At 35.5% G+C, this 24,867-nt stretch overlaps 1 protein-coding gene across 1 annotated transcript in view; it reads left to right on the top strand.

Moving 5' to 3' along the window:
- The window catches only part of LOC120624156 (hemicentin-1-like), a 300,069-nt gene that overhangs the window by 88,443 nt on the left and 186,759 nt on the right, over nucleotides 1-24,867 (top strand). Inside the window, exon 2 of the mRNA XM_039890530.1 lies at nucleotides 9,028-9,188. Coding sequence (XP_039746464.1) covers nucleotides 9,110-9,188 — 79 coding nt within the window. The 5' untranslated portion in view covers nucleotides 9,028-9,109. The remainder of the gene's footprint in view (nucleotides 1-9,027; nucleotides 9,189-24,867) is intronic.

Raw genomic sequence — 24,867 nt, 5'->3', positions numbered from 1 at the left:
ATAATTGTTAAGTTACTTAACAATTATTCATTGTAAATTCAACATCTCCTGAGGAAGCTTCGGTTTCAGAGCGAAACGTGCGTAGATGGTACAACTCAAAGAACTTACACAATTCGTGCAATTTTGAAAATGAATGCACGTTAAATTAATTTAAAAACCTGTAAAAAGCTAAAGAGTTGTCTTATTAGATGCCATAAAGCTGGGTTCAAATCGGGGCAAAAATCAGCCATTTGCGCTGATTGTGTCAACTAACTCGTATAGACGTGTTCAAAGTGGTGCAAATAGTCGCTCGATTGAAGCGAAACTAAAGCGGGACGTCGTGCCGCGTCCCGCGCCGCCATTATTTTATTTTGATCTCGCGAGTTTAACTACTTTCTAACATCGAATGTATACTACCAAACATTAATCTTTATGCTGCTTTTATCGACAGGCAAAACCGAATCGTCAAAATGTATTATTCTTCTTTGCAATGAAGTTTAAAGCTTGTTCAGGATGTAAAATGTTGCTATTAGAGCTAGGAAGTACTACGGCCATGCTTTCTGTATGCATCTAATGCAAGTCGCATAGCTGTGTACCGGTCTAAGGGGCGCGGTTGCCGACACATTGGGCTTCACCCCTCAAGTTGACGGACATTTTGTAGGACAGCAATTAAACGATAAAAAAGCTTGGTTGTAAATTGCTCTAACTTCATACTTAATATTAATTTACTGTGAGATGGTGATAACAAAAAAAATACCAAGCTAAGTTTGTTGGGCTCTTAGGCCAGGGCGCGTTTGGAACCCTCGTAGCTTTAGGTTTAAATTGGCGAAGTACATTATCACCATCATATACAATTATGTAAACATATTTTTAGTGCTTGTGATAGACCTACATGAATAAAGAAATTTTGAATTTGAATTCGGACGTGTTCCTTGCACGCTCCGCGAAGTGTTACTCTGTTTATTAGTGACGGTTTACAATTCGGGTGGGTCATCTGCTCCATCAATTATTACTGTGAAAAAAAGGTTAATGAACTCCAAGAGATAGTGCACTCCTTTATTTCTCTCTCTCGATTTAACTTAATTTTACCCAGTGTCATCTATAGCCTATAACAGTGCAGTGCTGGACTAAAGTCCCTCCCAATGGGAGGGTCATAAATACCACATGCCGGGAAGAAGGGTTGGTACTGCAGTTCATGGTAGTAGTAGTTTAGAGGACGCTGCTGCACGTTCAAATTCAAATTCAAAAATGTTCTATTCATCTAGACCTTATTACAGGCTCTTATGATGCGTTCATACATTTAACATGTTACACTAATTTTTGATGGTGATAACTGCATTCGTTAACTTAAAAGTAAAGCTAAAAGTTCTTCTTTATAACCCGTTAGTCATCTCTTTTTTATAAATTTAAAATACATATAAAAGTAGATCGAAACTGCAACGTTTCCTACCAGATGACGCTACAGTCGCTATAAGACTGATTTGAAATGTATATACTAATTTCGGCATCGACGGTAGAAGAGCAGTAGCTTAATTGGTGAAAGCGCTCAGGCCGCGATTGCCCGAGAGTCGCAGGTTCAAATCCTGTCGGTTCCGAAATTTTTTATATGCATTTTAAATTTATAAAATTGATAATTCCTCCAAGTGTAGGTAAAAACACTAATAAAAATTATAAAAACATTAGTCACGTCATACTACACCCGCGGGAAGTGTAGGTGTGATGAGACAACTGTATTCGGATCTGCCCATACGGGATGGCAAATCCCAGTATAAATAATTATCCAGTGTTAATAAAATAAAACATGCTACAAATTTTATAGACACTGTATCTTAGAAATCGCAATAAACGCGGAGAAAAAAATGCTCACTTGTAAACAGATAAAAATTTAATCTCCCGAACACGTTATTGAATAATGTAGACGCAAATAACATAAGGGGGAAGGGAAATCTTTCAAGATTACTTTGCGGGAACATTAAGGGGAATTTAAAAATTCAAGAAAAAGCGTATCCCCGCAACTGGGGCTCCAGGGTGCACTTAGCGGGCAGAGTGGGTGTGATGGAAATACTTAATAAGTTGCGGAAACGGACGACTTCGAAGGTCGGGCGTGTGGTTTTGAGATTATAAGATCTCAGAGAACAGGAGTTGGAAATTGATCCCTGTTCGAAAGTTACTTTGCTTTGTTCCTATACATTTATAAATCCTCGTTCGTCTACTAGTTAGCACGTTGCAACTACGGATCGCAATGTACAAGACATTGCGATTCAAATCCTGGGAAAATAAATTAAGATATTGCGTTTTTTAGGTTAAAGTATTTTCAGTACCAACGGAGCTAGGAAATGGTGCTAGCTCCCACGCCTCGGATATTGCTTTAAACGGTCGGTCCCATTTATTATCGCTTGTGGGAGTAGTCGTAAGCCTACCAACCCGAAGCAGCATAGGTTGTCTACGCTTTACAATCCTCTTCGCTTTGAGAGGAATGGCTAATGAAGTAAGTTCTTAAAGCGCCCGCCGTCCCTTGTAAAATAGACCGTGACTTTATTTTAAATAGCCGTGATATACAACTAAGTACTTTATTTCACAGATAATAGGTGCGGCAGAGCCGTTTATGATATCCTAAGTGAAAATTTTAATGGAGCTACAAAATGAAGCTATTTTCAGAGGCGGAATATCTTATATAAATTTAATTTTAGGACCTACTCTGTCGGCAAAATGTTCCTCAAAACAATTTCCCACGTAATAAATATCTTAATACATATTTCGCTCCTAGTAAAAAAATGTTACAACTTTGAATCCACTTAACAAATTTTTGGTGCGAGTATATTACTAATATTGTATAATATAATAACAGCAAATATATGATATTATATAATACCCTTTATTAATAAACGTGGCATAATTTTAGGATAGTTACGCAGTTTTGTCACACTTAAACTAACAGTGCCCTTTAAATGTCACAAATGTTTCCAATTCAGATACGAAGTCTTAGTAAAAAATTACCCACCATTTTAAACCAAGAACAAATACAGCGAAAATCCTATCACCGGTCTGCAGCGCTCACCACTATGCAAGAGGTTGGGGCCACTGTGTTTTCAAAAATCCCATAGGAACCGTTAGTTTTCTCCGAATGAAAAGTATTTTATGCCCGTCTCCAAGATGCAGGCTATGACAAAAATGCTATCCTGGTTGCTTTTCGAGATTAAAAGTACATTATGCAAAATTAAATTAAAGTCGGTGCACTGGTTTAGCCAAACATCAGTAAGAAACATACGAGAAAAGAAATAAACAAACAGTCTAACTTTCGCATTTCAACATTAATATGTAAATATCATGATATCAACCAATTACCAGCCCACTACAGAGTTCTGGTCTCCTCCCACAATGAGAAGGGGTTAAGACCGTAGTCCACCACTCTGGCCCATTGGTGGACTTCACACACCTTTGGGAACATTATGGAGAACTCTCAGGCATGCAGGTTTCATCACGATGTTTTCGTTCACTGTTGAAGGAAGTGAAATTTTTATTGCTTAAAACGCACATAACTTAGAAAAGTTAAAGGTGGGTGCTGGGATTCGAACTCGGACCTACGAAAGTGAATTCGTAGTCCTACCCACTGAGCTATCACCGCTTCTTATGTTGGTATAGAATGCCACAATGACTTATATAATGTGCGATGACGTAGACCTTGAAACATTGAAATATTTTTTTCTGTTTTCAAAATTAAAAATGTCTGCTTACCCTTGGTTTTTTTATATGTCAGAGCGTTAATCTTACCTTTAATAGGAAAATAAGACTTAAATAAGATTAATTAAATAATGTTTGATTCATTACACCGTTTACCCGCGCTAATTGACACACCCTCTAATTTTTCTTCATTCAGCGCACCATTTCTTTTGTGGCCATTTTGTTTTCTATTTTTCAACCCCCAGAGATAAATATCCTTTTAAATACCTCATTAATAAAACCCGATCTCAATATCTCATACAGCATAATATCGCTCCGGGGAAATTTCTTCCCCGTCACTTCTTGTAAATTAAAATACCAACGAGATTCTAGTTATTAAAAATACTTTGTATCGTTAGGTCACATGATAAGTGAAATAGAATAGAATCCTTCCGTACTATGTATAGCTTTTTATATATTTTTATTTAAGTTTTTTTATCTACACTTGTACTTGAATATCAAATGCATTTATTAACACACTATACAGTAAAACATAGTAAATAAATAAATACTACGAAAATACATACATCGCCATCTAGCGCCAAAGTAAGCGTAGCTTGCTTTATGGGTGCTAAGATGACTGATGAATATTTTTATGAATAATATTCATAAATACTTAGAATATACATATAAACACCCAGACACTGAAAAACATTCATGCTCATCACACAAACATTTTCCAGTAGTGGTTATCGAACCCACGGCCTTGGGCTCAGAAAGCAGGGTCGCTGCAAACTGCGCCAATCAGCCGTCAAAATAATATATCGACTGTCGTTAAAAGACTGAGAAGGAGTTAAATAATAGTTATGGTGATTTTTAAAGGTGTCTTATTTGTCCGTCTCGTTACAAAATTAAGTTTAAGTTTTAAAGCATGTGGCGTAAAAAATGAAAAATTACTTACACCGCGAACATAGTTACTCTTGAGTCTAATAATTGTGAATTCCAGATAATCTAAAACAGAGTCGTATTTCAAATCTTGAGATTTGTTTTTCTTTAAAGAATGTCCAAAATTTACTCGCCCAAGCAAGATCTACACACACATTAATATATTTAATTGCATCATATAGCAAGCTACATGCAAAAAATAAAAACATTCAGTACCTACTGTCGTTATTCTAAAGAGCAATTTCTGGAAATAAGTTATTTTTAACAGTGACGCCTTTTACTTGAAGTTCATATCCTTTGGGCACTTTAATATAGATTAAGTTACCTAAAATAACGCTATTGAAGACTCTTAGGATCCCGGAGGAGGCGATAATAATCGCTTTTCATTTAGTGGTCCATCGACTTGAGTATTTGGAAATTTCGCACCGAAAGCTTTTGTGTTATCAACGTAAAAGCTTTGTACAATAATAATCAAACAAAGTTTACTATTAAATTGGGCTTTATTACTTAGGTGCCGCGGTCTACGTGCATATTATCCACCATTAATTTCTCCAAAAGTCTAACCGCCATTTTAAAACGTTTGTAAAAAATAACACATTAAAATACATTATTCATAATAGCAGTTAAAAAGCTTTTTGGGCTATAATACAGACTCTTATACAGCTCGTAGTATATACTACAGCTTTAGTATGATTTATTATTTTGTTCATAGAGAAATCATTACAATAACTGTACCTATACATAATTAAAACATACATACACTAAGATCATCATCCTTAGGTTATTTCCATTAATCCTAGGCACCAACCTTCTCTCTATTATGAGAGAGTGTTTAGAGTATATACCCACCTCACTGCTTCAAATCGGGTAGGTGGGTTTTAACGACTATCGCCACAAGAAAGTAAATATAACTAGGACCGACGGCTTAACCCATTTGCGATTCACGAGGTTTTCTCCTCCAAATTCTTAACTCCGGGTATTTACATGTTTTTTTACCAGAACAACTCAATAACACTTTTAGGCCTGAACTAGGATTCACAGCCGAACATGCTCACCACTAAACCATGAGGCGCTTAAGACGTCAACCCACATCATTCATAAACTATATTATTTCTTTATTTATTTTTACTCTTTATTGGTATTCCACATCAAGTTAAGAAAAAAATAAATAATAACAGACATTTCAAGTACGTAGTAGGCTACAAAAGCTAAACTTATCGCTAAGTAGCGATCTCCGCCAGGCAACTTTAGGATAAAAAAAATCAATCATGGTTCCATGATGTCTTATGGAAACCTAAAAACTAGTAACTTTATTTTTTACGGGTGAAACCCGACTTTCTGCACGGCTAGCATGGGCAGAAGACATTTATATCCCCGGGGAAAGGATAAAAATGTATCTTCTCCCACAGCTTTATCAACTCTCAGAGCACTGGCGCACAAGTGGAAATAATATTCAAATAATATATGTGTAACAATATACGGGATTTAACTTCTCCTATTCCATGTTCCTGTGCTTTAGCATGTGGACACGTTCATCCCTTGTCGGGGGATATAATCGGAGGATACTATAATCGGAGGATTCTTGTTTCCTGCCCGTGCTAGCCCTGCTGGGGGAGATATCGGGTTATGTGGGATTCCTAGCCACTAAAACCCTCAGTGTGAAATTGGGTAGCTCCAGTATTTTCTTAGAACGTTTGTCCTTGAATCTATTATTCGACAGCCGATTGGCGCAGTGGGCAGTGATCCTGCTTTCCGCGTCCAAGGCCGTGGGTTCGATTCCCACAACTGAAAATATGTTTATTTGATGAACATGAATGTTTTTCAGTGTCTGGGTGTTTATCTGTATATTATAAGTATTTATGTGTGTGTATTATATTCATAAAAATATGCATCAGATATCTTAGTACCCATAACACAAGCTACGCTTACTTTTGGGCTAGATAGCGATGTGTGTATTGTCGTAGTATAGTTATTTATTTATTTATTAGGTACCTTGAAGGTAATTCCTTTTAGGAAATCGGATCTTTTGCAGCATTTAGTGAGACGAATGCTCGTTGTCAGTTGTTGTTCGGGAAATATGAAGATTGATTACTGAAAGCCTTCAGCTTATCTATTAAGTCGAGTTAATGGCCTTACAAAATCGTGAAATTAAGGAGGCGATAAATTATAAGCAGCTGTATTTGAAACCGGGCAATTAAGTCGGTGAAATCGTGATGCTTACCCGGAATTTTCCGATTTACTTACTATCGGGGATAATTAGTGTTTTCTTGATTGGTGTAAAAGCTTTTGACGTGACAACGTCTTATAAATTGGTTTGCCGGGTGACACTTCAAGAAACTGCGTTACGCTCCGCTCACATTATGCGCTCACAATGAGAGCGAGTGAGAGGCACGCGCCCGCCTAAGAGCGAGAGAGACAGACATAAAAAGTGAAAGGCACGCGTCCCTTTGTAGTAAACGCTGTTTCATTGTACGCAAATGTATTGCAAGTTATTGTATGTATATTTGTATATAAATACTTATGTATGTGAAAAGGTAAAAATAAAATTTTGTTAATATGAAATTCAGTGCGAGATTCTTTGTATAAATTAATGTTTTAAATATAATTCTTTGTATAAATAAATGTTTTAAATTGTTACTATTATTTCATCCTTCTTCCTACTATACGAATGAATATTCACATTAAAATTATTTTACCACTCAAAGTCGTTGTCACGTAAAACTTTCGCCCGTATACCGACTTTACAGGCAACAAATTTTTTTGTTTTATATCTTGTACAAAGTGCGAACTACCGCTTTGTCCGCTTTCCTTCTGTTAGGATCTGGCACTTGGATGAGATAGAAAAACACAAATCAAGCAGTAGAACTAGTCTATTAATCCTCACTTATATTATAAATGGAAGCGGTGATAGCCCAGTGGATAGGAGTTCGACTTCACTTTCGGGGAGGGCCGAGTTCGAATCCCAGCACGCACCTTCAACTTTTCTTAGTTTTAAGTAATTAAGATATCACTTCAACGGTGAAGGAAAACATAGTGAGGAAACCAGCATGCCTGAGAGTTCTGCATAATGTTCTCAAAGGTATGTGAAGTACACTAATCTGCACTGCGCCAGCGTGGTGGACTACGGCCTTAATCCCTTCTCATTATGGTAGGAGACCCTTGCCCTGTAGTGGACCGGTAGCTGGCCAGCGAGTCAAATACCAGAACGACTGGTTATTGAAAATAAACTGACTTGTAAAGAGACGTAATCATGTCTCTTTATAAGACAGCTTAATTAGACTTTCTTTTTTATTCCACTACAACTTAGACCTTGCCCTTGAATGTTACCTGGTGGTAAGTGATGATGCAGTCTAAGATGATAGCGGGCGATTCTGTTAGGGAGTATGGAATATGGTATATGGTATGGTATGGTCCCTAATCAGTTTTAACGCGACATCTTACCGGAACCCTAAATCGCTTAGCGGCATGTCTTTGTCGGCAGGGTGGTAACTAACCACGGCCAAAGCCTCTCACTAGACCAAACCTGAGAAAATTCAGAAATTATAAATTCCCAAATTTACCCTGCTGGGAATCGGACCCGGGACCTACTACTTAAATTCACAGCCCTCTTCGTTGCGCCTGGGAGGTCGTCGACTTAACTATTACGCAAATGAATGATTGTATGTAATCAATATTTAAGCTGACGGCCGATTGGCGCAGTTTGCAGCGACCCTGCTTTCTGAGTCCAAGGTCGTGGGTTCGATTCCCACAACTGGAAAATGTTTGTTTGATGAGCATGAATGTTTTTCAGTGTCTGGGTGTTTATATGTATATTATAAGTATTTATGTATTATATTCATAACAATATTCAACAGCTATCTTTGTACCCATAACACAAGCTACGCTTACTTTGGGGCTAGGTGGCGATGTGTGTATTGTCGTAGTATATTTATTTATTTTATTTAAAATAAAAAAAAAAAAATAGAAAAGTTAGTATTTTAGAGATTTAACAGTACCAATCTAATAAGTGGTAAGTGTTAAGTCTAAGATGGTAGCGCTAACGTTTTAGGGATATGGCAATTATATTAAACCCATTGATTGGTGGAACACCGAATAGGGGAATCGGTATGCTACCACCAAACAAGACAGGAAAAAATCAGAAATTATGAATTCCCAAATTACCCCTACTAAGAATCGAACCCGGTACCTACCACTTATTAAAAGACAGCACTACTTAAAGCTTCATTGAGGGTGGAAAACTCCATTTCAATTTAGTAAAGTTAATTCTTACTACTTTTCGATATACTTAAACATAAATCTGAAAAATACCGACCGTTTACAAATAATAACGAGGGTAATTATTAATTAATCTTGAAGTATCCGATACAAAATTACTACAAGGTATGATTAAAAAAAAAACTATAAGCAGGCAACATTATTAATTCAGCTTTCTGTTCGTTTCAGGTTTTAATAACAGAAAGAAAATAACGGTGAAAATGTAATCAGAAATCAGTGAAGTGCAGTAATAATAATTAAGAAGTATAAAATGGAGTGTTCGTTTCGCCCCAGCTCGACCCGAGTACTCTCCCTGTGGACTTTTCTCATCGGCAGCTTTAATATAGCAGGTCAGTTGCTTTATAATTCAAAGTTTGATGAGAATTCCACGTATATTTAGTATCTTTTTGCTATAATACGATCTCTGATAGCTTTTTAATTTGTTTCCTTTTCAAGTGTCTGCAATTTTTGTCTCCCAAAACACTAAGGAAATGCTAGAATGCTCTGCACTGGTAAGGACAGTGTTGGTAGACCCCGACGAGGTGGACAGATGACATCAAACTAGTCGCAGGGAGCCGCTGGATCCAAGCGACATAAGTTCGTGATATTTAGAACTTCCTACAAAATACCTTTGTCCAGCAATGGACGTCTATTGGTCGACATGACGAAATAAATGAAAGAACAAGTAAATAATGAAGGCTTTACAAATAAATGTGACATAATGGCGGAAAAGTTTTGTAGTTTTCTTCCAAACTCTGATGCTTGAAAGGTGTTCAGTTGAAGTGTGACATAAAATACTCGTACATAGCTTTTTCGTTTTTTTTTGTTCTAATGATAACTGACGGACCCAGTGAATGGCTCACATAAATGGAAAACATCGCCTATAAAAATAGCAACCGTTCAAAGGGCATGCAAGAAACACGTCCAATACACGTATAAAGTACCGCCTGCGTCACTGACACACCGGCAACCACTCCACGTCCTTCAGCAGGACTAGCAAAGGCAGGAGACAAAAATTATATCCCCCGATTATATTCCCTGACAGAGAATATAAATAACGTGTCCACCCGCTAAAGCCCGGGAACATGGAACAGGAGCAGTTTACCCCCGTTTATTACTACACATATATTATTTAGATATTATTTCCACTTGTACGCCAGTGCTCTGAGAGTTGATAAAGCTGTGGGAGATGACACATTTTTATCCTTTCCATGGGCAGATAATTGACTCCTACCCATGCTAGCCGTGCAAAATGAGTGCTGATTTGCAGCTGAAACAAGGGGTGGTAGTACTGCTCCGGACGAGTTCTGTCACAAATAGCTCAACTAAAAGCGTGGTATAAAAGTGTTATGTCATCTTTATCTGTAAAAACCTTAGAGATCAAAATAAACCTGGCTAGTAGCAGTCCTTCCATCAAATGGGCATGCAATGTGCACTCTATTATTAGCGTCCTAAGATCGGTATTTAAAATTGAATGAAAAATAAAAAAGGAATGTCGGGTCGCACGTGCCCGCACTACACCTACATTTCTGCCCGTTGATTTTAAACAACCCGCCACCTCGAGCTTGCGTTGTGCGTAACCACACCAACCTTTTAATGATGTTTTATTGTACAGCATGATTTAAAAATATTAATAACAAACGGTTGCCCGGGACTTCGTCCGCGTTTTCGTTTTTAAAGCATTCCGTAGGAACAGTTCATTAGAGAGATGTCTAGCTTTAGCAGCGGCAAAAAATTGAATATGTTTCTGGATACTTGTGATAACTGGAGTAAGTAAATATATACTACTTACGAGGTTTGAATGAGAATTTAATGAACTCCGGTTTAAGCTTTTTTCACTTACATACAAATAGACACATAGACGAACCGACAAAAATTCCAAAAAATATCCAAATATTAGTCTCCCAGTTATCTATTTGCAAAAATCTTTAATGTGCAGACACGGCTAATCTACGAATTATACTAATTGGAGATGAAACTGTCGCCTTGGAAGAGGGATATAAATTTTAAATTTTAACGCTTGAACGTTAGGCAGAAGGGATGCAAGGAAACTGGATTGTGCACTAACCTGAGCAGGTCTGCGGTCCGTACATAAGCGTCAAGCACAGTTCACAGCACACTCACTGGCAAAACAAATAGACCTCGGAGCTGACGAGCTCAGTAGCAGAACTCACGAGGTCAAACTCTAGAATGCGGTTATGTGCAGACAGACACACTCTACAAACGTCAAATTAAAAAATTCAAATTCAAAATTTCTGTGATAACCAGTGGCGTGCATAGAGGATATGCACAGGGTATGCAGATAATATAATATTCTGAAAACGTATCTGTAGTAAGATTATAAAAAACTTAAGGATAGGCTTTGTAAGAGTTATAAAAACCTACCCTTAAGTACCTATAACTTGTAATGGAGATTTTCATCATTTTGTATCATCTGCATACCCTGTGCATACCCTCTATGCACAATAACTTCGTTAGCCAACTTAAACCTAAAGCTACGAGGGTTCCAAACGCGCCCTGGTCTAAGACGAGCCCACAGCACACTTAGCCGGGTAATTTATTTTTTATTATCACCACAGTAAATTAATATTAAGCCATGAACTAAAAGTAATTTACACCCAATGGTCTATTTGAACTGCTATAATATAAGCTTATGCAGCAAAGGGCTTTCATAATATGAGAAGAAGGATTTAGAGCTTAGGTACTCTGCATTAATGCCGGTTGACGGGCCTAAACGGTTATTATTACTCATTATTGATAAATTCAAATTCGAATTTTAATTCATTTCTTTCAAGTAGTCCGAAAGATTTCAAACTCGTTTCTTTGAATGTGGTTCATCAACATTTCTTAAAAATTGTTCAACAAGTTTAACGTTGAGTCCCGTCGTGACCACAATCCATGCAACTGGGTCGAAATATTGACAAATCCCGTAACATTATTGTTATATGTACGCGTTGAACTATTTTCAAGAAATCAAGAAGGCCTACTTCATAAGCGCTTTTAATGTCCTGTCTATTTGTTTTAAAGTTTCTACAACCGGATCAGAACGAAATCAAGCTAAAAACTAAGCAGTTCCTCTTTTCCAGCATTTCATTTTTTGACAACCTCTCTGGTGCAATGGTTGACAAAAAGATCCCCGGTTCGATCTCCGATCGAATTTATAATTTTTAAATTTCCTTTAGTCTATAATCTGATGAAAGGCTTAAGCTGTAGACTTAGCTTGTAGACTTACTAACTTCTTTGTCTGTAGCTTTACCACCCTACAGACAAAGACGCATCACTACGCGATTTAGCGTGAGATGGATATATAATAATCGGAACCGCATTCTAATGTGCTCTCCTAGGCACGAGGTTGGATACCGCTAATTCCATATTCTAGTTACTTACAATTTTTGACACGACCAAAAGAACCAAACCTAGAACTTCATGATTCCTTATTGAACATGTTAAGTAGTAGAAAAAGCGATGCAGATGGATAAAAAAGTATTTAGCCCAATGCCAAAGCAATTCCCAACCCAACCAACCTTTTTGTTCATTAAATTTTACGATTAACAATCTCAATTAGTTTTCCAACAAAGTTTGATACAAAGCCTTAAGTGTAAGAGTCGTTAATGTACTATAAACTTTTTTTAAACATTAATCGTATGCGTGTCGTTATCCGCATCAACTTTATCGTGCAGTATAAAAGCGACGTATGTACTCATTTAATTACATGGTATAAAGTAGGCCACCCGTTTTATTTTGCGTTGACACACAGCTTAACTGTAAGCATAAAGGTGCGTTCCCACTTGAGCTGAGTGGAGACGGCGAGGTAATTAGGTTCATCGTCATAATCATCATAAAAGTAACCCTACATTCATATCCTACAACGCTTAATCGTTTTTGTATCTCTAATTACAACATAGCACATTATAAACTCAAACATTAAACTATCTGAACTTATACCACACTGTTAATTAACTACAAAGAGATAACTTCTTCAATCTTCTCTTGACACTGCTGTCTGTACTCCTCTGTACCTCTATTTTTACCGCCATTTTATATGACCTTCCTTTTTGATCTGGATTCCTGTCATTTTGAATTTCTACTCCAAATTATACCGACCACAGATTATGCATAATTTTGACCAGTCTGACCAAAGATACCTTGTTATCTTTAACCAAATGTACACTCAAAGGCAGATTTGCTAATGTTCATATCAATCCGTTACCGACACTGGTTTCGTCCCAAAATAAGAAGGGGTTAAGGCCGTAGTCCACGTGTATTTACCTGTTTTAAACCAATATTATTATTATTATTTACAATATCTATAAGTAAAAACATATGTGTCTTTTCTACCAAAGCTAAGCTACGCCAACTTAACAAAATAATTGATCGTAGTAGTTGTATTGGTTCCCAGTATACAATACAAAATAAACTCTCTAATATAAGGGTTGCTACCCCGGTAGCAACCTATATATAATTGTCATTTTCCACACCCGTGCCTTCAATCTTTAAAGTTCGTCAACCTACAAAAGAGAAGCGTTGTGGTTCTATGCTCTCAGACTCTCTGTCTTACAGAGTATACTGACCTATGTGGCATAGCAGTGGGTCGTTGATAGACTGATTATGATACATAAAATTTAAATTAAAAACCTAACCTTACTTTCAATATACTCTTCCTTACTGCTACGTCATTCCCTTTCATTCGATAACCACGTAAAGGCATTTGTGGAAAAATATGTAATTCGCCAATTGGTCGTGGCGGCCATCTTGGACCGATTTTTATCAAACACTAGCTGTTGCCCGCGACTTCGTCTGTGTTTGATTTTGTTTTTAAAGTATTCAGTATCGCTAAGCCTTAAATGAGTATAGTAGTATATATATAACATGTGACTGTCAATTAATTATAGACAAAAAATTTGCAATAAAATAAAATTGCGACTTTACTTAAATATCTAAGCTATCCTATCTCTTAAGTTGGACCAGACTGCTCACGGTGTGCCAATTTAATTTAAAATCGGTTCAGTAGTTTAGGAGTCCATCGCGGACAAACATCGTGACAGGAGATTTATATATATTAAGATAGCTAAGAACACTCCCGACTAATTCCCCCTTTCAAACGAAGGAAACCAAATCAAAATCGGTTCATTAATTCGGATTTTAAAAAAATGCCACAGATAGACACACATGTATATATTATCAAAAGTTAAATCCGTTTTCACAAGAGTATCGATAGATATGTAACTGATGCGATCGCTTTGAAGGGTTTCGTCTATTCGCACATATCTGATGGAATGGGACCCTTATAAATGCTGGGTTGTATACCGAAACATTACAGCTGCCACGTGGAGATATAAAATAAAATATATATTATATACCTACGATGTTTTTTGTTTTATGGCAACATTTATTAAAGTCGTGGAAATGTTGGGCATTTTATTTTTTACGCCGCGACATAATGATAGGACATGACGATCACGATTGTTACAAATGAAAAGTGTATTTAAAATACGGCGAAAATATAAAGTTTTTATACGCTTTACCTTTGGTAGGTTACCGACCATTTTTATAACAACTTTTTTAAAGATATTATGCTAAGTGTCTACGTGCGGACGTGCTTTAAATATTGGATAGAATCAGGCGTTACTTTGCGGAAATCCATGATATATTATCAAAATTAAGCTTAATTTGCTATACTCCGCGAAAAACAGGAGAATCTGTGTGGTGTAATTTATAATTTTATCAATCCTTATACTCCACACCAAACAGATCTTCGGCAATATACCCTCTACGCACGTTTCGCTCCGAAACCGGAGCATCCTCAGGATATAATGAGATCTGTTTGGTGTGGAGTATAAGGATTGAAGAAATTATAAATTACACCACACAGATTCTCCTGCTTTTCGCGGAGTATAGCAAATTTATTAAGCTTAATTTAATATAGATTAAGCTTAATTTTGATAATAGTGCTTTAAATAATAATTATGAACTAAATGCAAGACGATAGATAAATATTTTAGATGACTTTTGCGTACATATCGTCTACAGCCTAATAATATCCCGTAGCAGGGCAAGCTGGGTTTTTTAAGGATTGACTTATCGTGCTGCTCTCATTCCGGTTGGTGGTCACTTTTGCGTAGTATATACCTAAAATTATATAGCAAAACCCGTCGAAACATGAGTAACCAATTTAAATTTTCAACCTCAGAAATCTACTTGGCATATTCGTTCAGTAATGTGTCTACATTAAGTTAATTTAAAAATGTATTTCCTTAAACACGATTAAGCCTATTAAAGGATATTTTTCAAAGAATATCATACTTAGTATCTTCTACCGAACATACTCTTACGTTTTTAAATTCATTCAAGCAAATTCGAGTTCTGCGAACGCAACGTCTACCGTCGCTACCGTGCCGTGCTCTATAAATAAAGTTTGCTCATAGGTATGTTGAACACGAATAATATACTCCTTTCTCTTCATCTTGCTTGAATCTTGTGCACGAAGAAGTTAGAACAATGATACAGTGGCTGAATTTTGAACCTGGGCTAAAATAAATTAACGGATGACATATTCGAGGTGCCTCTCCATAAGTTCAAAGTTTATATAAAACGTAAGCTTATACAAAAATCCTATCATACTCGTAATATTAATGATAGTAAAGATTATATATTAATTGATGTAACTTCAAAGCTCATTATCAATTGACTAAGATAATAGCACTAGGCTTATTTTTGCCGCGAAGCAGCATTGTCACAAAGCTGTGTTCCAGTCTGAAGGGCGTGGTTGCTGGTGTAATTACAGACACATGATGCTTTACATTTACGCTTCAGGATGATGGGCAATACTTTGCAGGATGTGTTCATAGCATGCCCTGCGAAGTGTTGCTCTATTTATAGGCGTCGGTTTTGCACTTTATAAAATCAAAATCGGTTCATTAATTCGGATAATACAATGCCACAGAGAATAGAATAGAATATAATTTTATTGTTTACTGTTTACAAATAGAAAGGCAGTTGACAAGGCCTAGAAAAGTATTCAAAACAGTATACCCACAGCCGGGCGTACAATTATATTATTAATTGTACGCCCGGCTTTTAGTATAAAATTAAAAATTAAAAAAAACAATGTAAGTATATCACAATATAAAATCAGTGACAAAATATATATACTATATAGGTATAAGATTATTAATAATTAAACAAAATTGAAACAATAAAAGGAAAAAAATCATTAGAGGCAAATAAATTAAAACTAAACAGATCCAGAGAACAGTCTCCACGTCAACTGTCATCGAAAAATTCAGAGAGATGTATATATTATGAAAAATTAAATCATTTTTTACAAGAGTATCGATAGATATGTAATTGCTGCGATCGCTTTGAAGGGTTTCGTCTATCCTACCCACTTCTATCGCCACGTATTTTCGCACATAACTTATGGAATGATACCCTTATAAATGCTGGGTTGTATACCGAAACATTACAGCTGCCACGCGTAGATATAAAATATATATTAGGTATAATCCTACGAAGTCTTTAGTAGTTTTTTTCATCATAAAAAAAAACCTGGCTTAGTTTCTGTAGGCTATTTTTAGACTAGAGCAAGATTGGCACTCTCTGAGCTTTAGTTTTTAATCTTTTTTTTTTGTAATTATCACCATCGCGTTTAATAATATAAATTTATACATATGAAACTCATAAGTGCCTGTAATAGGCATTCATGGATAAATAATTATTAAATAAAACAATTGAATTTCTATGTTAATTCTGGTCTGGTAAAGTACCCTACCACTACTAAGAAATCTACGCGAAAATTGGTTTTACTTAATGTCATATCCCTAACAGTTTACCATACCATTATTGATTCTGTTTATAAACGCAATGCACTGGTTATTCTAAAATTTGATTTATAACAGTATAACAGTTACTGAAGTTCGGCCAAAATTGCTCAATAAACTACATAACTAAGTGTCTAAAGTGCAGTTGTCGTACTCCTGTACATTTGTGCTGCTAAATATCTGTTCTCGTACGTCGCTCGTATTCATTAGCGTTATTGTCGTTATTTATTCTGCAAGTTTCTTGAAACTAGGTTAGCTACCATTTTTACTTTACTACTTAATGAAGTAAGTGATGATTAAGTTTAAGATGGTATCTCTTCTAACAAAAAGTTGAAACAAACTCTAGCAAAGTCGCGGGAAACAGCAAGCTTATAATATTGAGCAGTTTCCCGCGACTTCATCTACGTTTAATATGTACTACATTATGTTTGCCCGTACAAGGCTGAGGCAGTAATTGTAAGACGAGATTTCAAAATCTATATAACTGATTCGATGATATCACGATGGTAATATATAAGATCAAATGAAAGTAAATAAAAATGTTGCATAACCTTAATCTACTTCCAGAGTTCAAAATGTTATTTAAGTCACCGTTGCTAGTTAGTTTATTAGAATTTTATTCACATTAAAAATAACGTTTACATAAGGTTGAAGTTGAATAAGAAAAATTCTATGTTTTGTTTTACATCCAAGCTACAAACTATGGAAAAAATACAGGTGCAATAACCATTTAAATTTGCCTCGTTAGTTATTATAAGTTAGCGTGCTGACTATGGTTAGGGTACAGCCGGGTCAAGAAAATTCTCAGTACCAATTAGCTTCTCGAATTCATAGCGTAAGTGTATGCATAATGAGTAGACCAAGTAAGGCACCATCAACCGTCCTTACGAATAGGGTAGTTAAACGGGTTCAGGCCTCAAAGACGTAATACGTATCTTAAAATTAGCCAAATAAGTTCTACATATTCTCTTGGAAAAAAAGTCTTCGAACAGTGCGTGTTGCCAGTGATGACTTACGGATCAGAGACATGGTCGCTAACTATGGGCCTCTTAAGAAGGCTCAGAGTCACTCAGCGGGCGATGGAGAGAGCTATGTTAGGAGTATCTCTACGTGATCAAATCAGAAATGAGGAGATCCGTAGAAGAACTAGAGTTACCGACATAGGTCAGCGAGTTGCGAAGCTGAAGTGGCAATGGACGGGGCACATAGCTCGGAGAACCGATGGACGTTGGGGTCTTAAGGTGCTGGAATGGAGACCCCGCACCGGTAAACGCAGCGTAGGTCGGCCCCCAACGAGGTGGACAGATGACATCAGGCGAGTAGCTGGTAGCCGTTGGAGGCAAGCGGCCCAGGACCGTGCATTGTGGAACGCCCTACAAAAGACCTATGTCCAGCAGTGGACGTCAATTGGTTGAGATGATGATGATGATGATTCTCTTGGACAGTATCAACGTTTCTATCGTGAATCTGGTTTTTTACTAAGCATATCCATAATATGTTTGTGGTGTATTATTTACTTACACATCTTTAATTATTTCAAGCCTATTACTTAATATAAGAAATTGAACCTAGTTTCGTTGGGGTAGGGTGGACGTTGGGGTCCCAAGGTGCTGGAATGGCAGCCCCGCACTAGTAAACGCAGCGTTGGTCGACCCGCGACGAGGTGGATGGATGACATTAGGCGCGTCGCAGGTAGCCGCTGGATTCAAGCGGCACAAATCCGTGGAATTTGGAACTCCCTAAAAAAGACCTATGTACAGCTGTGGACGTCTATCGGTTGATATGATTCTGACGATGATGAACATAGTTAATTCATTAATCCTAAAAAGGGACTCAGCTGTCTTACGAGGTATTCTCATATTCGAAACTAAATAGTGTGGAATAAAACTGACTTCAATTAAATAATGACAAGATTGCTTGCTGGCATCTTTTCGGTAGAATCTGCATCTCCAGCTGTTGGTACAGTCACTACACAGAGTAGACTTGACTTTTGTAAAGTTCTAATCTATTTTTTTTTCTAATATGAACTAGTTATTATGCCCAGGTTAATAAAGACTACCAATATTTTAAAACATTCCGCGACGGCCGACTGGCCGAGTCCGTGGGTTCGATTCCCACAACTGGAAAATGTTTGTGTGATTATTAAGTGAGCATTAAGTGTTTTTCAGTGTCTGGGTGTTTATATGTATTTTCTAAGTATTTATGTATATATAATTCATAAAAATATTCATCAGTCATCTTAGTACCCATAACACAAGCTACGCTTACTTTGGGGCTAGGTGGCGATGTGTGTATTGTCGTATTATATTTATTTAAATATTTATTATTATTATATTATTCTGTGCTTTCCTAACTAAAGAGCAGTGTGTCCCGATCTAATTGTAGATTGTCGTTGAATATTTAGTAGATACCGTAGCTTGTTTTCATTAGCGTGATTGTCGCAGTACATTCTTACTTTGAATATTTAAAGGGAAACTATGTTTATCGTGATCATTATGGAAATGATCACAATCCTAATGATGTGAGGATTATAGATGATGATAATAAGCAGAAGAAACGAAAAGAAATCAGTCAATTGTGTCACTTTTCCTTCGTGCCTTGGCGTCGTTTTTAGGGTTCTGTACCGAATTGGTAAAACGGGACCCTATTACGAAAAGGTACTCCGCTGTAAGTGTTGTGTATTTATTTGTCCGTCTGTCGTTAGGATGTATCTCATGATCCGCGATAGTTAGAAAAATTTTCACAGATGATGTTATTATGTTGCCGCTATAACAAGAATTCCTAAAAAGCAGCAGAATAAAATAAATATGTAGGCTCCCCTAAAACTGACGTGATTATTATTATTTATTATTATTATTATTAATTAATTGATTTAAAATAAAACAAATATTTGAGGATGGCTACCATACAACTAACTTGTTTTTTTTTTGTTAGTTTTTGCTCAATATTAATAACGGTAAAAAGTAGATGCTTGAAATATTTACACAATGTTCAGTTACAATATTTACACTTTAAAAATGAATATGTAGCTAAATTGTGTACGTGAATGGTACGGAACTCTTCGTGCATGAGTCCTACTCGTAGTGGCTGTTTCTTTATTTATATATGTCCACTTGTCAGATGTTCGTTTATGTAAAAATAAAGTAAACCAAATATCATGACTCGAATTTTTATTTATCGTTATAAGAAAAAAAAAAAGTAAATCATAATATGTAGTTCATTTTGTTTTTCGAACGTCATAATACCCGTATGTGTCCACCCACAGATTAAATGAATTCTCTTACAAATCCTCTTCGTGTTTTCAAAACGCAAGCTTTAATTTGAAGTGTAGAAAGTACAAATATTAAATTAATAGTTCGTAGCACATAAGCTGTACCTACTGCGCATAAGCTTCCTATCTCATACAGACGTATGATGTTATAAAGTTTAGATCAGGTGGCCCCAAACTTTATGTTTCGTAGACAACTTCCAATGTTTTTCGGTGTTGGGTAGTTCTCCTGCTCCCCAAAATATATCATTTTTGCAAATTTAAAAAGTGTTTCGTGTGCTAAAACTTCGTGGAAAGCCAAAATTAAAGTCATGACCACCATAAGCATCTCTGGGATACCTGGTATTCATTTTTAACCTCTTGCTTTTGGTCATAAAGACCACAAATACCACTTTGAGTAGCATAAGCTTAGACCCACCGTGCTGCTCCGATGTGAGTTAACGGGCAAATATCACAGTTTTGCTAATTTAAATTGAACAATTTAAAAAGTGTTTCGAGAGCATCTTAAACTCTCATTTTGTGGAAAGCCAAAATTAAATTCATGAGCAACGTATGAATTTTGCTATTTTTAACCTCTTGCTGATTATCTTGCTTGAGGTCATAAATACCTTGATTTTTAGTGTTAACTTGTTAAATGTATGTACGCTTCATAAGTGCCTGTGATAAGGTCTACATGAATAAAACATTTTTGGATTTGAATTTGACTATAAAAACCACTTTGAGTATCTCTAGCTTAGACCTACCGTGCTGCTGCGATATGAGTTAACGGGCTGAATAATATTTTGAATAATGTTGCTTGCAAACACCATGTTTAATTATTATTATAATATAAACAAAATAATAAATTAACTTAGCGTAAGTCTAACATTTTGTTTTATGAACTCATCTCTCGGGTATTTTCTCATTTTTACGGTTAAAGACTAGCGTGATAACATTTTAAAGTACACCCAGGTATATTACGATGTAGCGTAGAATTTCTAGTAGATTACTTAAGCGTTGTTATCCCGGTGCTTTTGTAGTGAAAGAGCCGGTGATCGCCCCACATATCTTATATCTTAAGACGACATAAATCCGGGATCAGGATGGCTGTTTATAAGTTTACAATATTATTCTTTGGTAAACATTCGCCGTGAAAACCGGGTACTTGTTTAATCTCTACTGTGGTTCGGGGCTATGCTGTCTGAATAGAATTTTAGTTAAAGTATTTGAAATTCAATCTTTATTTTAAATTACAAGTTAAGTCTCACGCGTTAAATACAGTAAAGTATTTAGGTTTTGCGCAGTATGTGTAGAGTAGTTAAAGTGGTGAAAAGGTTCTGGGATTTAAGCTTTTTTATAAGGTGTAAAGTTTTTTTTTTTAAACAAACATTTACGAGTCCAATTTGAATAGTAAATTAATGAATATAAATTGCTTCGTATAGCCGAATTAAACTTGGTTTATTTTTATAATAGCAGAAATAAACAATTTAATTTAAATATCACGGGTTTTAAACGGTGACGGAAAATATCGTAAGGAAACCTACATGCCTGAGAGTTCTTTATAATGTACTCAACGGTGTGTGAAGTCTACCAATCCACATTTGGCCAGCGTGGCAGACTACGGCCTAAACTTTTCTCATTCTTGGAGGACACCCGTGCCCTGTAGTGGGCCGGTAATTGGTGATGATGATGATGATGAAAAATAAACACTCCGGCTATAAGATAATTTGCAGATTATCGTTTATTATAATTAGTTGATATACGACAGAATACAAAAGAAAATCGGTGTTATCATACTTAACTTTTCTAGGTCTGCCAAGAATAGCGGTAAGTGTGTTCAGCTACTGAACGAGAGGTCCTGGTATCGAGTGCCGGTATGATCAACTAATTTGTAGATACGCAGCGACCACTCAAAATTGTAATAAAACATAAATATTTTTTTGGTTATAAAAATTAAAAAAATTTAAGTTTACAATTAATTTAATGTAGTTATCGACATCATCTTACTCCTATATACATATTTTACATGTAATGTATACATCTAAAGTACCATCTATGTGCCTATTTAAATAAAGAAATATTTGACGTTTGAAAAAATAAAAGTGTACCTAAAACAAAATTAATAAAAATGCCTCTATTTCTAAAACGTGTTACAATTTTCTTAATATTCTACTTACATACATACAACTACTTTTTAGGTTACAGGTAGTTTACAAATGTAGTTATCGACATCATCTTTCTTCTATGTACATATTTTACATGTAATGTATCAAAAGGACCATCCATGTGCATATTTAAATAAAAAAATATTTGACGATTGAAAAAATAAAAGTTTACCTGAAACAAAATGAATAATAATGCCTCTATTTCAAAAACGTGTTAAAATTTTCTTAATATTCTACATACAATTTGTTTTTTACATTTACGTTTATTTAGCCTCTACGGCGTAGGCCCACCAAAAAAGTGTACAAACAGCTTATTAAAAAAATTGCAATAATACATATTTCACGCTGGGTAAACTATGCCAGGTAAACTAGAGCAGCTGGGTGTTGGACTGCTTTCACGCCCTAGTACCTATACCAAATAAAACATTATGGGTTACAAATTACGAACGTTTATTTACCGTTAGCCCGGTAGAGTAGGCACGAAGCTTTGCGGTGTAGTTGGGTAGGGCAGGGAATTAAAACGTAGTTTCATTGTTCAACTTTATTACAATGTAGACAACTTCATGTTTATCATTTAGGAATGTACTCGAATAAAATTGCGAATAAATCTTCTAAATTTAAAAATTTCATTAGAAATTTGAACATTTGAAATTACGTCGCAGGTTTGCCTGTTTATCGGTGTTTTACAATTCATATTTTGTAGTGTTCTTAAGAACTATTCGATTTAATTCTTCCCTTATATTTATAATATCAAGGTTACCTACCTGAAGTAGTACTTCTACCATTTATAAAGTTTACTAGCTGTTATATGCAAGGATATATATATTTTGTTTAACCTATAAATCCGGAAACATGTATTTTATTACTTTAATTTCAACCTTATTACCAATATTTATTATAAACTAGGTTTACTGTAATTTAAAAAATACTATGTATATACAAAATACCAATATTTTCCAGCCACTTACAATATTACAAATATTTATTTTAATGATGTCAATTTTTTACCAATCGCCCGGAACAAGACATTTTAATCTTCTAAATGGAAACAATTTTAATCAGACAAAAGCTAAAACCTGGTCTAAAACACGAAGCGAACATCCACGTTAATAAACTCAATGCCTTTACAATTATATTAACAGTAAATGGGTAAAGGCATTAGGAGCTAGGGAATTATTTATACGTTTGAGCTGCTTTTCAGAGTAATAAGATTCGACTTTTTTGATCTTTTTTTAAAAATAAGTAATTGATTTAAATATTCGCAAATCAAACAAATAAAATCAATACAAGCCCTTAATGACGACTATGTTTTCCTTAGCTTGTAGAGTATGTGTAGTAAGAAAGAGAAAAGTCCTTCTCCGATAATAGTTATATAAATCTCAAGAATAAGTAGTCCTTTAATGCATTTACTGTTTGTATCTGTATTGTGTGCCGTGGAATACTATTTTTTCTATTCTATTTAAATGAAATAAATAAAGCTCAGTACAAATAAATTAATTTCGGTATTGCAGCAAATCATTATTTATTAAAAAAAATAACTTGGTCTGTGATATCTTAATCCAGTACCGTGGAATAAATACAACATGGCCTATATCAAAGTCTTTTGATAACAAATTTTGAAGAAAGATTGTACCATTTTATATGCCTACGCGCCACGGATACCCTATGCGCGTAACTCGGCCAAATTAGGTGTGGCCTAGTTAAGACTTCGTTAGTCAGTCGATTGCGTTGTTTGATCCAAGTCCGTAGGTACTCGGTCTATCTATGTATGACTAACTTCAGGCACAAATTGAGCCTTTACCTTACGTTCATGCCACAAAGAGCAAGAGTACGCCTTATGGCCCAAATTCTCTTCTGCCTCAAAAGTGTCTATCTCCCTGACATAATAATAACACGAAGATTTTGTCCCATTTCTAAGTTGCCACAATTATTATTAAACTCTTTATTTGTATACCATAACATTAACATATACAAAATATAATAAAAACAGAAACATATAGATAGAAGTAGAATACAAATGGCGGCCTTATCGCTTAATAGCGACCTCTGCCAGGAAACCTTTTAGTTAGGAAAAAAAAGAAGAGGAGAATAGACTGCTGGTGGTACAAATTTTAAAATACATTAACGCAAATAACTACATACTAATACATAAACTAGTGTACACAAATAGATCCAAAAGTACATAATATAATTAATAAATAAATATAAAAATAAACTAATATATATAATAACAACACTTAAATATTTAATTACTAAATAAAAGTCACTGTTAGTTTTGCTTCGTAGGATTAGACTTTAATAGCCAAATAAGTATATTATTCTAGGTAATTCTATTCTACTACTAAATTACCAAGCAAATTCGTTGAGAAAATCGCCCAAGTTAGACGTACGGATAGACAATACGTGAGTGATCTTAAAAGGTTTCAGTCTCTTGAGGTTCACATCCCCTGAAATATTTACTTTACAAAGTATGATGTTTCAACAAGAATTGTTGAAATCAAATCCTTAAAAAGGAGTGATGGTGTCGGGGCTGTAAAGTTAAATTATGGCGTAGTTAAATCTCGTGAGGAATTTCGTAGGATGCCGGGAATGTAAACCTTTGAACTTGGCGGTATGCCGGCTTTGGTAATGCACGAGGAGTCTTGTTTTTTTTATTGTATACAAAATATTTCTCGGGCGTTAAGCTATGTTTCATTTTGTAACGTATATTCACAAACTTTGTGAGTCAAGTTTAAATTATATTTGCTCGTCGAATTCCGCATAATCTTTGAATTATCTAAATGCAACGAATATAGTG

This window comes from Pararge aegeria, chromosome 5 (assembly GCF_905163445.1).
Source record: "Pararge aegeria chromosome 5, ilParAegt1.1, whole genome shotgun sequence".
NCBI classification, from domain to species: domain Eukaryota; kingdom Metazoa; phylum Arthropoda; class Insecta; order Lepidoptera; family Nymphalidae; genus Pararge; species Pararge aegeria.
Note: the sequence above shows the minus strand (reverse complement) of the source record. Positions and strands in the feature narration are given on the sequence as shown.